Genomic DNA, 16,026 nt, shown 5'->3' on the forward strand with positions numbered 1-16,026 from the left:
CCCCAAAACCACAGCGTAGATTGCGGGATTCCCCCAAAACCACAGCGAAAATTGCGGGATTCCCCCAAAACCACAACGTACTCCATTGAGAATCGACCACAATGAAATGTGTTAATACAACTTTCAATTATTTCTCTATAAATATTTCCTTTTCATATTGATAACGAGACGTTTAATGGCCTGCAAATTCGTCTGGTACCCTCAGTGTACCGCAGAATCAACAGAGATATAATTTCAGACGTGCGCCGGCCCTGTCACTCGACCTGGAGTACGATGCTGCGATTGGACGGCATTTGAATGAATGCCATCCGGCATTCACACCTTTTTTGCAACCCCTTCCTTTCAGTCGCGACCCCGTCCCCCCGTGGGACCCCCCGTTTTACACGAGGGTTAACAGCGGTGACACGCGAGCGCGCGTGTGGGTTCCCGTCACGCACGCAACCGACCAGGGCCGTCTCAAAGATTCCCAGGGCCCCCCGTCTCAAAAACATATTACATCTTAATCCCGCCACCGTCTTAAATATATTTTAGTTTCAAAATTCACTACATCAATTGTTAGTCCCATCGACGCGGCTCGATATAAAAAGACAACGTGTTCCTCTCTTTCGCGAACACTTTTTCCCGAAACTTTTTCGTAGTTATCCATAGTACTTTAACTACTCCAGACATTAATCCAATTGATGGAAATTGATCGTCCAGAGGTCGCGAGGTATTTATAACGTATTAAGAAGGTATTTGGGGTATCCCGAGGACTCCTAATTTCGAACGACGTACACGGAACGTCGTTGGCTAGTCGTGTAGTAGGGGAATCGCTGAAACGACGATAATACGGACCAATCAGCGGTACGTATGACACAGGCGTGATAATCGATCGGTCTCAAACGTTTGACACACTTTTAGGAGTGGACAACGATTAATTTTCGACGATGCAAATCCGTGGCCTGTGAGAGGGGAGGGGTAGGAGAGAGAATACAAGCGAGATGGTGGGGTTTCGGTGGTGACCTCTGTATTTTAATAAATAGTCGATAACGTCCCCCTATATTCGTTGTCAGAAAATGTCGGCGATTAAAGGGGAACCTTCGAAGTCGTTCGAATTAATTTCAATTATATATATATATATATATTATATTATATTTTATCCATATGTGATGGTCCACGCGTATCGTGTCGACCGTTTATTAAAAATTGAGAGACGAGAGGAAGTCTCCCCCCTGTCGTGCGGACGCTAGACACGCCCCTGGTACGCATACGTCGATCCAGGAGGAAGCGTGCAGGGCTTACATACGAATAACAACGTAGACGACGCCGACGAAGAGGACGCGAACGACCGAGGACGCATTACACCCCCCACCATTACGTACTACGAAATACTACGTTCTGTGATGCGGTGCAATTAAGCCCACAGCCGCTCCTGCGTCCCACCTCCTCCCACCTATCCCCCCTCCCACAGCCCCTCTCGCCGTTTCTAAGTATATACGCCCTCCTTGGCCCGCCATCGCCTTTCCCCTCGCCCGTCCCGCCGCCCTCTTTGCCCCCTCCACCGTTGAACCGGCAGACTTGGAACCGACAGGGGCGCAGGTCCGTCTCTTCTTTTAACCAACCCCCTTCCAGAGTGGTTTATCCATTCGTTCATTCATCAGAGCACACTTCTTTAACCGGGTCCGCAGTTCGAACCACGTAACCACTGAGGAACGCGATTCTTCGGGGCTGGATTTACGGCGCGGCTCGAATTTCCCACGGTGCGCACGGAGACGATACACGTCCTAATGGATTTGTTCGTTTGATGACGTTGCTCGATTGACGTTCACGGGTCGGCTATCGGCGGTGATGCGTCGAGACGCTATGATATGAGACGTTACGATAGTGGGGGAGGGTTTGGAATTGATTTTATTCGGTATTCATTCTATGTATTCGTTATTCGATATTAGTTGTTCCTCATTTCTTATTCTTTATTCGTTATTCGTTAATCGATATTTGTTATTCATTATTTATTTTATATACACATAAAATTTATTAAATTTGTATCCGAATAAATATGTGAGTTATCATTAACTGAATAATTGTATCGTCCAACACAAGTACATTTAACAATCGATATTTATCCCATTAAATAAATATTGATCTTTATGGTATTATAGAATATACACTATACTTTAGTATTGCACACAAAAACAATACTGTTACACAGTTGCAATTTTGGAAATTGCAACAATACACAAGTTTAGAATCGTAAAACTACTTATACTCCTGGCTAACTTCGTAGAACTCTTTAGAACTGACACGCTTAAAGAACCAGTTCCCGATGCTTCAATTATGAAATCTCCCCTTTCCTGTGACATTCTTTGAAACATTAAATTGGATACGATGCAACGAGGCTAAATGCAATTATAAATCACCAGTCATTTTAACACCACCATGCCATTATTCTCTGAACAAACCTTTCTTCCATTGTTCTTTTATTATTTTTCCATGTTTTTCTCCACTGAATTACACCCTCTACCATTCTGACTGTCCGCAAGAATACATTCTTACCCAAGAATACATCATTAGGTACAGAATTTTAACCAGTGGGAGGAATTGGGAATATTTATTCCATTCTTGGATTTCCTTGCACAGAGTACTATCACTTTACTCAGAGTTAGTCCCAATCTAAAAATACAAGAAAGTACAAGTTCACTTCAGTTCACTTCTCTAAAATAACTTCCTGATTTAATACCAGTGTTAATAAACAGGATATGCACAGGATAAAGTCTTTATTTTAAACAGTTTCTATCCTTGGAGATTCTTGGTTATTTGAAAACTTTGTGAAGCGAGTACAGTGTATGTCTACTGTAAGTCCACTTTTAAACATCAAACTGTGCTCTTGCATATTAATAGGGTTTCAGTTACTCCTATCATTAACAATAATAATATATTTCCTTCGTAATCATGGTACAGTCGGTTTTACTGGAAGGCACACAACTGACCAGGGGAGTACCAGGGCATACTGCTGTGTTGCCACCCTAGGGAGTTCTCCTATAGGTCCAAGACAGTTGGTATTGCACGTAATGGCGCTGCAGACGCTCCTGTATTGCGTCCCGCCATTTATGCTAGGGACAAATTAATTTCCACCATCTCCCCTAGATGGCAGAGCGAAAATTATTTTTCTACGATGTGTGACCACCACCGCTGGAATTTAAATTATTATTAATCAAAGTTAAGCTTAATGTGAGTGCATAAACGATTCATAGTGTTCTTGATCATAGAAAATATCTGCAGACTGCATACTACAGAACTTATTGTTAGTTGAAATAATCATCTTATTTATGGGTTGTTTGCATCAACAATAATGGTCACCATGTATAAAATTATTGCTACCTATATCGTAACAGTCAAAGAAAATGGGCACTTGACTTGTTCATCTAGATATAAGGAATGTAAATAATGGAATACGTATATAATAAAAAGAAAGCGAGCAGTCGTTTTGGTAGAAATAGACAGTATGTCGGATAAAAAAATACTTGTTTTAATAAAAAAATCTTATCTATCTTATTATGTACATTTCCCACACAGGGTAAATTCTCTAAATTGTATTTTTGCAAAGCTATTATTCGGCGTCCAATTTATTCAGCTTCTCCAGTATTTTGGAAACTTCATTTCTGTGGTCATTTAAAATCTCGTAAAATTTATCAAAGAAAAGTTTTGCATTTTCTTCTATGTGTGCCATTCTTCTACGAACTGCATCCAATTTGTCTGTTGATTCTTCTAATTCCACTGAAATTTTTTGTCTGTCTGGCATAGAATCTTGAATTTCTTTGATATCGTTTTGCAGAATTTTTATTTGTTCTTTTAATTTTAATTCTTCGTTTTTGGCATCTGTTTTTATTTTCTTTATAAGAGTTTTCTTTTCTTTAATATCGTTAGCAACATCGCTGCTTTCATCTTCCAAAATCTTAAGTTTCTCTTGAAGAGTCTCTAATTCGTTAGAATTTAATTTTACTAAACATTCATTCTCGACAATTTGTTTCTTTATTGATTCTTTCAGATCATCCATTAAACTAGCTTTAACATTTAATATGTCCATAATTTCAGGATGATTTATACCTTTTTCTGGCATTTTCAATTCTTCTAGATCTACACCCATATCATCACTAACGTGCATAATAATTTCTTTATTATATGCTAAAACTGCTTTAGTTAAATTGCTATTAATAGATGCTAATTTAATGTCCATTGCGTAAAGCTCTTTTTGTATATCTTGCAAATGGTCATCAAATTGATGCGTATAATTCTGCATTTCCATACATTTCTCCAGTATTTTATCTCTCTCTGCTTTAGACATTGACTGCTGCTCAATAATCATAAGTAATTCATCGCGATGTTGATTTTGCAAACGGATTTGTTCACACAATGTATTATTCTCAGCTTCTAATTGATCTGCTTCTAAAGCAATTGTTTTTGTATACTCCTCTTTTGCACGAATGTCGCTCAATTGCTTCTCTTCGTCATTCCGTAAGGATACCAATACTTCCTGTAGATGCTTTACTTCTGCATCAATTGTGTTTACGTTTTCCTCAACTGTCTGTAGCTTATTCGTTTCTTTTTCTAACTCGAAACATGCATTGTTCAAATCCTCTTCATTGACTCCTTGTTGCTCTTCAATTTCTTGTAAGTATTTTTCTACCAATGCTGCTTCTTCTTCAACTCTTTCATCGTTCCATGCATTATAAAAGTCAAGCATCGCAAAGAGATTGTATCTATGGAAACTGGCTTCCCTTTCGTCTCCCACAAATGGTAAATTCTCTAAATTATATTTTTCCAAAGCTATTTCTCTCACTTGACAAATGTCTACTAACCAAGAAATCCAAGCTAGAACATTAGGCCAAGAGTGCATGGCATTAGCAGTTTTCAACCAAGATTTAGCAATAACACCCGGATAGTGAAGTTTCTTTGCAATTTTTGGCAATTCCTCCACGTAATTAGAAATCGTAAGACCTTGTTTGATGCCTAGCATTTTCAGTAAATGAGCAGAAACTTCTACAAACATTTTCAAAGTAACAGGTTTCATGCTGCCGTTACTATTAAGCATGTAAGAGAATTGATTGTTAGAAAAGTATGTATCGATTGTATGAAGCATGTGAGTTTGGTACACCTTGTCTGATATGAGCCGTGTATCTTTTTTAGAGCCCTTAGCACTAATACTACTGGCACGATCTGCTGACAAAGATCTGCGCCCTGTTGGAAGTGCCAAATGACCTCTATTAGAACTTCCATGTGTTTTCGGAGTCATTGATCCATGACGAAGAGGAGTTTTACCTACGATGATAACAAAGATTAGTTTGGATTCCATTCTTTGTATATATTTAAAAACATGAAATTAAACGAAGCGTTAATTAACGAACCTGTTTCCTTCAAACCTGCTATCTTGTTACTTAATCTGTCACATGATACTGCTCTAAGTCTAGGTATATGGGAACTCTCAACCGAAGAAGTAGAAATCTTAGGTTTATTAATTTGAGTCTTTCTCGTATCAGTTCGCATCAAATTTACCTCTTCCCTTTCAACTACACTTATCCTCACGGGATTCGTGGACGACCTACGCCCTGCAGAGCTGCTTCGCATTCTAATTCGAACAAAATTTGATACTTTAGTCTGCTAATGTTTTGAATTTTGAATTGTTGAATCATAGTATAGGATAGAAGAGAAACAGCCTATAAGTATGGTAGTAGATTCAGCGCCTCTGATGAGCGAAGCCCATGAACCGACCCGAAATCGCCGGCAAAATTCAATTGAAAAATTGTATCGAACGTAATTTTAAATTAAAGTTTAAGTTAAAGGGAAAATAATGAAACTGAATGATTTTTTGCTCAAAGTTCGATTTAGTAATACTCTGAAAGAGTAAAAATTGTAATGAAAAATCCTATGTAATACTACATAGAAGGGTCCGAAAAATTTTGAAGGTCCTTGGAAGAGGTGGTTCGGGGGTTGATTTGAAACAACTTTTTCCTTAGCAAAAATGTTGTCCGAGGGTTTGTTAAGGAGATATTAAGGGAAAATGTCGACCAATCAGAGCGTGAGTATGCCGATGGAGCGGCCGCAGTAGCGTAGGCTACGCATGGCGGCCATCTTGTTTAGTGGGCACGTAGTCCGCGCTAGGCGGCCGCGGTTGCCAACCAATTAGAGCGCGAGTATGTCGATAGAGCGGCCGCTCACCCGGCAAACTCGCGCTCTGATTGGTCGACATTTTCCCTTAATATCTCCTTAACGAAGCTTTGGGCAACATTTTCGCTAAGGAAAAAGTTGTTTCAAATCACCCCCTGAATCATCCCATTCAAAGACCTCCAACATTTTTGGAACACCTGTATACTCAAAGGTTCGAGCTCAGGCATGGCTGCCAACTGACCCTTCGCGCGTTTTTCACCGCGGAAAGCCGCCATCTCTCGTACGATCCTGCAAATATTGTCATTTTGACGGCTTTGCCTCTATCCATGCACGTGTGATCGCGTGTTGCACGGATCGTTCGATTTTTGGCGCACAACTAGGTAATTTATCAAAAGGTACTCTCGACAACGTTGATTACTATCCATTGAACGAAACGACACACCACCGAATAGCCACAGAGCGATCGATTCGCCTCGTAGACAAAGAGAGGTTCAAGATTCTTTTGTCTCGAGCGGTCCTGCGTTTCGTCTGGCTTTAAAAAAATCTCCTCGGGCTTCGATCTTGGTTTGGTCTCGCTTTTTGCTCCCTCGATCGCTCCTACGACCGCTATTTCCCCATCTATGCTCGAATACTTGAGAAATTCGTTGAAAACTAAAATTCCATCTGTCTCTCTCGCTCCGCTTGTGTCCTCCTTTCTCACCCCGTCTGTCCTTGTCTTTCTCGTTGTCTCGGCTCATGTAACGAGCCGTTTATGGAGGTTTTTTGAATTTTCGAAACGCTACCTAAACGCACGTGCCTGCGGTGCTCCTAATCCGAGGCTTACATAACACTTTCCTCTATCTCGAGAGTTTTCCATAGGAAGTGGGCTGATTTCGTTGAATTTCAGACGAACCATGCCGTCCGACGCTAAAAAGAAACAGCAGCAGAAAAAGAAAGAAGCTGCCAAGGCCAGACAATCTGGAAAGAAACCGGCTCAAACAAATCAGGGGAAAACTGGGGAGGATGGGAAAGAGGGAAGCCCTGGCTCCGGTACTCTCCAGAATGGAACGAATGGGACTCCCATTAGTATCGAAGGTAGAATCCGAAGGAATCAGTTTAATGCGATATACTATACTCGTTGGATTTCTTAGAAAACTGACTTTTAAACTTTAGTATCGACCACATAATGATTAGTGTTAGTTTTCTGTATCAGAAGAATCTGTAGTTCCATGTTAACATTAATTCATGCACACATAGCTGTATCTGGTTCTAAAACCTTGTATCAACTTAATAGAAGCTTACGGATGTAGGAAACTAGCAAGAAAATCACTTTACGATTGATATCAACTGAGTTTAAGACGAATCTTGTCTTGTTTAGTGATGATTTAAATGGAAAATAGCATGGTGAATGAAATGTTCTTTTATCATTGCAGAGGCACTGTGCATGAAATTGGAGGCAGACGCTAGGCTCAACGCAGAAGCGCGTTCTTGTACAGGATCCTTGGCTTCCCACCCCCGTAGTCGAGACATAAAGATATCTAACTTTTCTATAACCTTCCACGGCTGTGAACTACTGCAGGACACCATGTTAGAATTGAATTGCGGTAGACGTTACGGTTTGCTAGGTCTGAACGGATCCGGGAAGTCTACTTTACTAGCCGTGCTTGGAAACCGCGAAGTTCCTATTCCTCAACAAATCGATATCTTTCACTTGACTAGAGAAATGCCTGCTAGCAATAAAACAGCTTTAGAGTGTGTGATGGAAGTAGACGAGGAGCGTGTTCGATTAGAGAAACTAGCGGAGGAATTAGTAGAATGCGACGAGGAGGATGCTCAGGTGTGTATCTGTTTAGATATTTTTGAAGCGTAGAAACTGAAGCATAGACTAACGTTTTATTTAAATAGGAACAACTCATGGACGTTTACGAGAGATTAGAGGACATGTCAGCTGACACTGCCCAGGCTCGTGCTGCCCACATCTTGCATGGATTGGGTTTCACTGCGAAAATGCAGAACACAGCCACCAAAGACTTCTCCGGAGGCTGGCGAATGAGAATCGCTCTCGCCAGGTACGCGGACGCGAAATATTTATGACATATTCCAACGATTACTTGAAATATTCTCTTTCAGAGCGTTGTACGTGAAACCACATTTATTGTTACTCGACGAGCCAACCAATCATCTGGATCTCGACGCCTGCGTGTGGTTGGAAGAAGAATTGAAGACGTACAAAAGAATCCTCGTAATTATTTCTCACTCGCAAGATTTCCTCAACGGCATTTGTACAAATATCATTCACGTGAATAAGAAGCAATTGAAATATTACACCGGTAACTACGAAGCCTTCGTGAAAACGAGGTGAGTTAGAAGGTTCTCAAGACTGATATATATTAAAGGAGGTTGATGAGAATTGTTTAAATTAGGATGGAGTTATTGGAAAATCAAGCGAAACAATACAACTGGGAACAGGATCAAATCGCGCACATGAAGAACTATATTGCCAGATTTGGCCACGGTTCCGCCAAGCTGGCGAGACAAGCTCAATCAAAGGAGAAGACCCTGGCGAAAATGGTAGCGCAAGGCCTCACTGAGAAAGTTGTCAACGACAAAGTATTGAACTTCTACTTCCCCTCGTGTGGAACTATTCCACCCCCTGTTATAATGGTTCAGAATGTCAGCTTTCGTTACAACGAAGACTCGCCTTGGATCTATAAGAACCTAGAATTCGGTATCGATTTGGATACCAGAATCGCGTTGGTTGGACCAAACGGGGCTGGGAAGAGTACTCTTTTGAAACTGTTGTATGGAGATGTGAGTAGTAGAATCTAGAATGCATTTGAAAGTTACATTTCACTTACGAGGAAAGAGCAAGACCTTCATCGAGTTGAAACTTTGTATACAGGTAGATTTTGTCAGCCTGATAGAGAAAATATAGTATTATGGGGGCAGACATAAGAAGACATCTTTTTTAAATATTTGAGATATTTATGAAGTTTCATTATCAGAATAAAGTAGGGTTATGTGGTGGCAGTTAGGGTTAAATTTAAAGTAATTAGATTTTATCTTTGGAGATGTAACTAAGATATTGCAATTTGAAAAGAAATTTATGATACACCTAAACAGTACAATTTAAGAAGAAGAAAACTGCAATGTATTGAAATATTGGAATTTACAAAGAAGAACATGAATAATATAAAATCAGCTATATCTAAAATATAGAAACTATATCTAAAATAATGCAATTTAAAGTAACTAAGTAAAGTTTATTTATTTAAAGTAAGCAACTTTCACAGACATAACCTAGACCAAATCTAAAAGAGTATCGAGTGTCTGCTCCGACAATACTATATTTTTGTATGAGAAAATCTAACATCGCTCAAAGTTACAACGAAATCAGTGAAGGTCCTTTCTTTTCCTTGTTAAACTGAGTACTTATTGAAGTCAATTAATTACAATCAATCAATTAATTAATTACAGTTAGTTCCATCGAGTGGCATGATACGTAAGAACAGCCATCTTCGAATAGCAAGATACCATCAGCATTTACACGAGCTGTTAGACTTGGATATATCACCTCTCGATTACATGCTGAAGGCCTTCCCAGATGTCAAGGAACGCGAGGAGATGAGGAAGATAATTGGTCGTTATGGATTGACTGGCCGTCAACAAGTATGCTCCCTTATAATTCAAAGCTTTAGAGGTGATCTCTAATTTTTGAAAAAATGTTATTCTTTTGAAAAAATGTTACTCAGGTGTGTCCAATACGACAACTATCCGATGGCCAGCGTTGCAGAGTGGTGTTCGCCTGGCTAGCTTGGCAAGTTCCTCACTTGCTCCTTCTCGACGAACCCACGAATCATTTAGACATGGAAACAATCGACGCCCTGGCGGACGCGATCAACGATTTCGACGGGGGAATGGTGCTCGTGTCCCACGACTTCAGATTGATCAATCAGGTGGCCGAGGAGATTTGGGTATGCGAGAATGGCACTGTCACGAAGTGGAGCGGAAATATTTTAAATTACAAGGAACACCTGAAGAACAAGGTTCTGAACGACAACCAGAAAAGGCAGAAGGAGTTATTCAGGAGCAAATAATGTGAATAACCGGGGTTGTATTTTCATCTGTTCCATTTCTCTTTCCAGTGTACTTCTCCTGATATAGAAAACCTCTTCCTCATTTTACTTTTGGACGTTTCTGTCTAGCACTGAATTCGCGCTGCTGTGTAGCGTCGTCAGTGGTCGAGGATTTCTTAGCTAATTTATTTAAATGATAAAGCGAATTATTCGGTGACAACATGCAAGATCAATGGTTTGTCTGCCATGATGATAATTAGGGATCCGATATCAATGATATACTGTGAGAAACATAAATTGGATATATATATTGGATATATATACAGATTATTACAAAATATTATCAAGAATAAAACACGTTTAAATATTATTTAAAAAAAAAAATCACTACGAATACTCGAAATATTCAGCTTTATTACAAAGTCCTATTTATCTATAAATTAATTTCATTTCTCATAGATATACAAAATATGTGTACAAACACTTATAAATACTTAATACAATTGACATGGTCTTCGAGATATAGTTTTTACCTTATACATAAACACTCGAATAGTAGAACAATGGAAGACTAACGAATTCCGCGCATATCCATGTCAACAACTAGCGTTCTCTTGTCGCAAAAAAAAAAAATGTTTAAATGTATATCTCACGATATTTTTTAATACGTCATTGAAAAATAATGTATCCATTTTTTATAATAACTACAATTAGATACAATGTAAAGCACCGAACATTGTCGATAGGAAACCTTGAATTGCACTATTGGGTTTTGGACCTTGACATAATAAAAATAGAAATACATTAACGCGTAACGTTTTCATAACACTGTGTATACTTTTCGATCTCAGGTGAATCGGAAACTCGTCGACGGTAGACGAGTCTACCAAGCTTAGCGCGAATACCCAAAACCACGGAGGGATATAAAAACAGCGAATACTGGAAGAAATGTTTACCGCATCAGGATGTTAATCACACTGGCGTGGAAGCTGGGACTGAGCACGCTACCTCCTGCGCCAGTGCTGCATTCCTCAGAATTGATAAATGAGAGTCCATGTCGCTCAAAGCTTGGTCGATGAATGCTAATTTCCTAGCGTGGCTTTTCGATACTCCGTGCTTAGTAACCAATGCCAAGTGCGTCACAGCCAACACCAATGCCGCTACCCTAGCTTCCAAAAGTCTTGCGTCTAACGGCGGATACAAACTTCTGACCACATCGTCGACTCTAGGTGGAATACGTCTAGCAACCTGAAGGATAGAAGTCCTGTAATACCGTTCAGAATCAATGAGATCGATAGCTGTTCGCTTACGTCCACTATTTCCAATGGAACCGTGTTACTGTTCACTGTTCCTGCGATAGCGGTGAGGCTCGAAGCCAAAGCGTGACAAGATCTCAAGACAGCTATGCACAGTGGGGCTAGACCGGTAGCGTCGTCGACCCACCTGTAGTTTTTTTACAATCACATTGTTTAAAAACTGTTTAGAAACTGTTTCGAAGCACTTTCAAGTATCGTTCCAGTATTATACCTCTCTGCTCCAGCCAACCATTCCTCGCTTTCCCACGCGTCTAAGCCCAAGCCAGAATAATTCTCTCCTTCTAGCAAGTCTGAGCTCAAGTCTGGAGAGTCTTTCTGATTCTAAAAGTGTATCGTATAAGTCTTGCGGTCCTGTTGCATCAATAATGTTTACTTACATAGTAACATCGTTGTCTTTTGCAAATAACAAGCAGAACTAAGAGAGCTCCAAGGAAAACAGCAGCCAGGGCACCGAGTGCTACAGCCACCACTGTTTCCATACCAGTAGCACCAGGCGTAGGGCCATTGTTGTTTATGGACACCGGTGAACTCATCATTTGACGATAAACTAATTCTATTCAAATGAATATTTAAAAGGGATGTAAAATTCCCTTGAACAGTTCATGAATGCTCAAACTGTTTCCCTTCTGTGCAAAATGTCAACAATAGCGTCGAGTGACAGTCGGTGGGAGGCAGAGACTGTCACAAATCTTAAGCTCCATTCATCGGCAAGCTTATGCTTGTATCTTTTGCTGTTACATAACTCAAGGCTAATGTTAATAGGTGATGTACTTCAGATTGTTCATTGTCTATATTATACAGAAGGGAGATGGAACAATCCTCTAACAGATTTCATGCATAATTTTCTATCATACAAGCATTGTATAATAAATTTATGAGTAAATTATAATATAATTTACTAGATCATGTTTCCACTTTGTGTTCACTTATTTTTTTTACTCTCTTTTCTCCCCTCTAGATTTATTTTATCGTATAGTTGTGGTTTTTGAGTAATTCGATATTTTATTTTATATCATGCAAGTGTTATATAATAAATTTGTGACTATATTATAATATAATTTAATAGATCACGTTTCCACCTTGCGCTCATTTAGTTTTTACTCTCTTTTCCTCCCTCTATTTTTATTTTATCGCAAAGTTATAGTTTGTGAATGGTTTCTTAATTGGAGTAGTTTGGTAATTTTATTTGATATGAGGTGCAGAGGGCGCCATTGCACTGAAAGTCATATGTATACTATGTGAGTATGTGAGATAAACTGTGACTCCAAAATGTAACCTGGACTCCAGACAGGTCTGGACAGGTCCAGATTCAATTAACCAAAAACATTATTAACTAATAAAAATATGTTAATAATATACAAGTAATTTCTTATTAAAATTTACAAGTGTGTATTTATTTAAACAAAGATAATATCGACTATTTTATCTTAAATCATTTAATTTTAATCAACGGCAACAAGAATATTATGGCATCAATGAAAATAAGTGCATGCGAAATCTACAATGAATGCGATACAAAGTACTACACACTTTACGTTGAATGGCTGGATTCATCACATTTTACAGTCCTGTTAATGGAACCATCCATGCCACCACTCTGTGGTAAGGTTTGTATTTTTGTGACAAATTAACACACTAGTACTAATTTAACAAACTTCTTTGTCAACGAAAAACAATTTCGCATTACAGATGGACACCAAAAATGTAAATTACTTTTGCGAAGAATTATCTAAATCATCCACAGAATATCTTGAAGAGACAGAGAAGATACTTTGCGGCAAGGACCAAGAGATTCGATTTTTCATTAAAAACACAGCATTAGAATGGAAGAGAGGTGTATGGATTCTTGGAAGAATTGAGTTGCACTCCGATTTGGATGTTACAATTATTTTGGAGCATTTCCAACGATCGTTGAAATTCTATCGAAATATTCAGGACAAATTGAGTGTGTTAGAAGAAGAAAATAAAAATTTAATGGACGTTAAAAAGAAGCTATGTTCGGATATAGAAAAGATGATAGAAGTTAAAAATAGTGTAGAGCAGGATATGTATAAAAAATTTATATTAATTTTAAATTCAAAGAAAGCGAAATTGAGAGAATTAAAAAACTCGATAAAGATGAAACAAGATACCAAAGATTCAGTTTTTGCCGTGTGCACGGATGAGAGTTCAGAATCGGATGAAGAAAATAATAAAACAAATAGTAGGTGTACGATAGACACTACATTTGGAAAACGAAAGTCTATCGATAATAATAATTCTACGAGCACGCAAAAAGTTAGAAGAACATATTCTACTGTAAATAAAGATTTCATAATTAAGCAGGAAATAAGTGATATAGCATTTACTGCTAAAGATTCTATGAACAATACGAAAGGTAAATCAAACAATTGTGCTGCAGAAGAAAATAAAATCAAAGCTACAAATGAACAGCAAGGCTCCACTTCTGAAACCAGAAAGTCAAGTAGTAGATTGAATTTTATTGAAGATGAATCTGACGAAGAATTATTTTCTTAATAATAGAAACATATATATAAATCATTTTTTACTTTGTAGATAATGCAATTGGTGATCACAAATTATTGCCTACATTTTGAGTGTAGCTAAATTACTTAATCATTGTCTATTGAAATCATTTATTATTTTACTTGATAAACGCATATATGAAATATTTTGTAAGATACATTGTATCGTACAAAATTTCCAGTTCAGAAGTTGAACCTTATTAAATTGTATATAAAAGTCATTTTTATGAAAACAATTACTATTTCTTACATAAATATGTAAATAGATGCAGAATTATACATATGTATGTATGTGTATGTAAAAACTGAGAGATTGCTGCTGTAATTCCAAACATTATTTTTACTATTTCGAAACGAGTAGAAGTAACATTCTTTTGTTGCGAATGTTGCAAAATCTGTAAGTTCCACTGAAGACATAGCTCCTGAAACATTAAAAATGGCCCATCAAAATTGATCTTAAGGTGTTTTCAAGAATCAAGCATAGCTTAAAGTAGCGTAACAAGGAAATTAAGCGAAGCAAATTATTCGCAACGCAGAAATGTTACTTAGATGTTGGAAATGGGTGGTACGAAGAGCAATGGATCCTCACTTCATCCGTATTGTAATGGATACGCTACTCAATGCTACTGAACAACATTTTTAGATTTAGGAGGCAGAAAATGGTCAAATCATTTACTAAGACAGACTTCTACGGACAAAAATGTACGGTTTGGCGTGGTTTGTGGCCTGGAGGAATCACCTGACCAATTTCCGTTGAAAATGATCTCTGATTTTATGAATATGATTATGATAAATGATTTTATGTTCTTACCTTAATGGAATTAACATTTCACTTACAACGCGTGCACAAAAGGTATTCCCCAGGACCTCGTGCGCAAAACAGGTTGTTCTGGAAGTTATGATAGTTAGCACCACTGTCGCCAGTGTTCTACGATGGAAAATAAAACAGAACAATAGCATTGATTAGCTTCTCTAATATGGGGGTAAATCGCAATTTGTAAATGAATACTAATGCAAATAAGAAACATTGTGAAATATTTTTGTAAAAATGATTAGAATTTTATTTAATACAGACATATTTTTGTTAAAAATATCGAAACATTTTCTGTCCCTTCAGAGGATTCCCCTAGATGCATAATTCCCCCAATTAGTGTTAATTTTTGGGGGAATTATGCATCTATTGTTTCTTTTTTATTGAGAATTTATTTGAACCAGCTGGAACCAGTGCAAATACAAACAGATTTAGACTGGTATTCTAATTCAAAGCTGTAACTTCAAGCTTGCTATTCGTTTACGTAATTAGAGAAGAAAGATGGATGCTAAATAATATGTAATAAATAAAGTATCAGCTAAGGAATTATTTTTTGTAAGATAAATTTAGGTTTGAAATATTTCCTGTTAGTATTAATAGAGAAACGTCGACACGAAACTCTTACAAGTCGATTTCTCTCGCAACCATAAACGTTTGATATTTCCAAATGCCATAATTCCCAGTGCATCTTCGAAAACGATCGCTATTCTTCGCAATCCGTTATACTTACACGGTTCAGCCTCATTAGTATTTCCATCGGGCGGGCGTCTATTATGTCCCCGATGTTTGTATTCCCACTTTTATTCTGATCATCCCAGTGGCTCTCAATTAGGTGGAATACTCTCTTAGTGAAGATGATATGCGTATCAGAATATTCCAATTCAAGGAAAATAAAACTGCGATACATTGGAAATTATTGCAATTTAAGAAAATTGGAAATTTATAGTAAAGTAAAATAATGGAATTCAAGATGAATAAGAAGTTTTTTGTATACCAACAATAATGCAATTTTAGATGAAGGAAATTGCAATATATATTGGGATATTGCAATTTAAGAAGATGGAGTTTATACTAAACTAAAATAATACAATTTAAGATGAAGACAAAATTTGTAGTACACTAAAATAATGGAATTTAAGGAGAGGAAGACCGCAATATATTAGAATATTGCAATTTAA

The 16,026-nt window shown here is 37.9% G+C and overlaps 4 protein-coding genes and 1 long non-coding RNA gene across 6 annotated transcripts; 3 read left to right on the forward strand and 2 right to left on the reverse strand.

Moving 5' to 3' along the window:
- The first annotated feature begins 3,071 nt into the window (after window positions 1-3,071).
- LOC128896909 (uncharacterized) lies at window positions 3,072-5,376 on the forward strand. The gene is made up of 2 exons (XR_008462167.1): window positions 3,072-3,207; window positions 5,164-5,376. It is a non-coding gene; the product is annotated as an uncharacterized LOC128896909 (long non-coding RNA).
- LOC128896879 (kinetochore protein NDC80 homolog) lies at window positions 3,485-5,696 on the reverse strand. The gene is made up of 2 exons (XM_054160435.1): window positions 5,382-5,696; window positions 3,485-5,295 (listed from the first exon to the last, which is right to left on the reverse strand). Exons 1-2 carry the CDS (start codon window positions 5,599-5,601, stop codon window positions 3,587-3,589), a joined length of 1,929 nt encoding a protein of 642 aa, XP_054016410.1. The 5' UTR covers window positions 5,602-5,696; the 3' UTR covers window positions 3,485-3,586.
- A 706-nt stretch (window positions 5,697-6,402) lies between these two features.
- Window positions 6,403-10,276, forward strand: LOC128896882 (ATP-binding cassette sub-family F member 2). Of its 2 annotated transcripts, none has more exons than XM_054160437.1 (8): window positions 6,403-6,521; window positions 7,028-7,215; window positions 7,554-7,957; window positions 8,026-8,189; window positions 8,251-8,478; window positions 8,544-8,931; window positions 9,598-9,789; window positions 9,873-10,276. In XM_054160437.1, the coding sequence occupies exons 2-8, from the start codon at window positions 7,035-7,037 to the stop codon at window positions 10,215-10,217; spliced, it is 1,902 nt and encodes a 633-aa protein (XP_054016412.1). In that variant the 5' UTR covers window positions 6,403-6,521; window positions 7,028-7,034; the 3' UTR covers window positions 10,218-10,276. The 2 variants fall into 2 exon arrangements, with proteins under 2 accessions (XP_054016412.1, XP_054016413.1); XM_054160438.1 differs by having other exon boundaries at window positions 6,410-6,536.
- A 295-nt stretch (window positions 10,277-10,571) lies between these two features.
- Window positions 10,572-15,082, reverse strand: LOC128896899 (transmembrane protein 98-like). The gene is made up of 5 exons (XM_054160476.1): window positions 14,849-15,082; window positions 11,890-12,728; window positions 11,724-11,833; window positions 11,507-11,639; window positions 10,572-11,444 (listed from the first exon to the last, which is right to left on the reverse strand). Exons 2-5 carry the CDS (start codon window positions 12,046-12,048, stop codon window positions 11,169-11,171), a joined length of 678 nt encoding a protein of 225 aa, XP_054016451.1. The 5' UTR covers window positions 12,049-12,728; window positions 14,849-15,082; the 3' UTR covers window positions 10,572-11,168.
- On the forward strand, window positions 12,735-14,855 carry LOC128896894 (DNA repair protein XRCC4-like). The gene is made up of 2 exons (XM_054160469.1): window positions 12,735-13,119; window positions 13,202-14,855. Exons 1-2 carry the CDS (start codon window positions 12,979-12,981, stop codon window positions 14,027-14,029), a joined length of 969 nt encoding a protein of 322 aa, XP_054016444.1. The 5' UTR covers window positions 12,735-12,978; the 3' UTR covers window positions 14,030-14,855.
- Window positions 15,083-16,026: the final 944 nt, after the last annotated feature.

This window comes from Hylaeus anthracinus, unplaced genomic scaffold (assembly GCF_026225885.1).
Source record: "Hylaeus anthracinus isolate JK02 unplaced genomic scaffold, UHH_iyHylAnth1.0_haploid 11978, whole genome shotgun sequence".
NCBI lineage: Eukaryota > Metazoa > Arthropoda > Insecta > Hymenoptera > Colletidae > Hylaeus > Hylaeus anthracinus.

Coding starts and splice junctions, on each gene's coding strand:
- LOC128896879 (XM_054160435.1), bottom strand. CDS start 5,601: ATGCGAAGCAGCTCTGCAGGGCGTAGGTCGTCCACGAATCCCGTGAGG. Junction 5,296..5,381: donor AGCAGGTTTGAAGGAAACAG/GTTCGTTAATTA, acceptor TTATCATCGTAG/GTAAAACTCCTCTTCGTCAT.
- LOC128896882 (XM_054160437.1), top strand. CDS start 7,035: ATGCCGTCCGACGCTAAAAAGAAACAGCAGCAGAAAAAGAAAGAAGCT. Junction 7,216..7,553: donor GACTCCCATTAGTATCGAAG/GTAGAATCCGAA, acceptor TTATCATTGCAG/AGGCACTGTGCATGAAATTG. Junction 8,190..8,250: donor ATGAGAATCGCTCTCGCCAG/GTACGCGGACGC, acceptor ATTCTCTTTCAG/AGCGTTGTACGTGAAACCAC.
- LOC128896899 (XM_054160476.1), bottom strand. CDS start 12,048: ATGATGAGTTCACCGGTGTCCATAAACAACAATGGCCCTACGCCTGGT. Junction 11,640..11,723: donor TGGTTGGCTGGAGCAGAGAG/GTATAATACTGG, acceptor AAAAAACTACAG/GTGGGTCGACGACGCTACCG. Junction 11,445..11,506: donor TTCCATTGGAAATAGTGGAC/GTAAGCGAACAG, acceptor TCTATCCTTCAG/GTTGCTAGACGTATTCCACC.
- LOC128896894 (XM_054160469.1), top strand. CDS start 12,979: ATGGCATCAATGAAAATAAGTGCATGCGAAATCTACAATGAATGCGAT. Junction 13,120..13,201: donor TGCCACCACTCTGTGGTAAG/GTTTGTATTTTT, acceptor TTCGCATTACAG/ATGGACACCAAAAATGTAAA.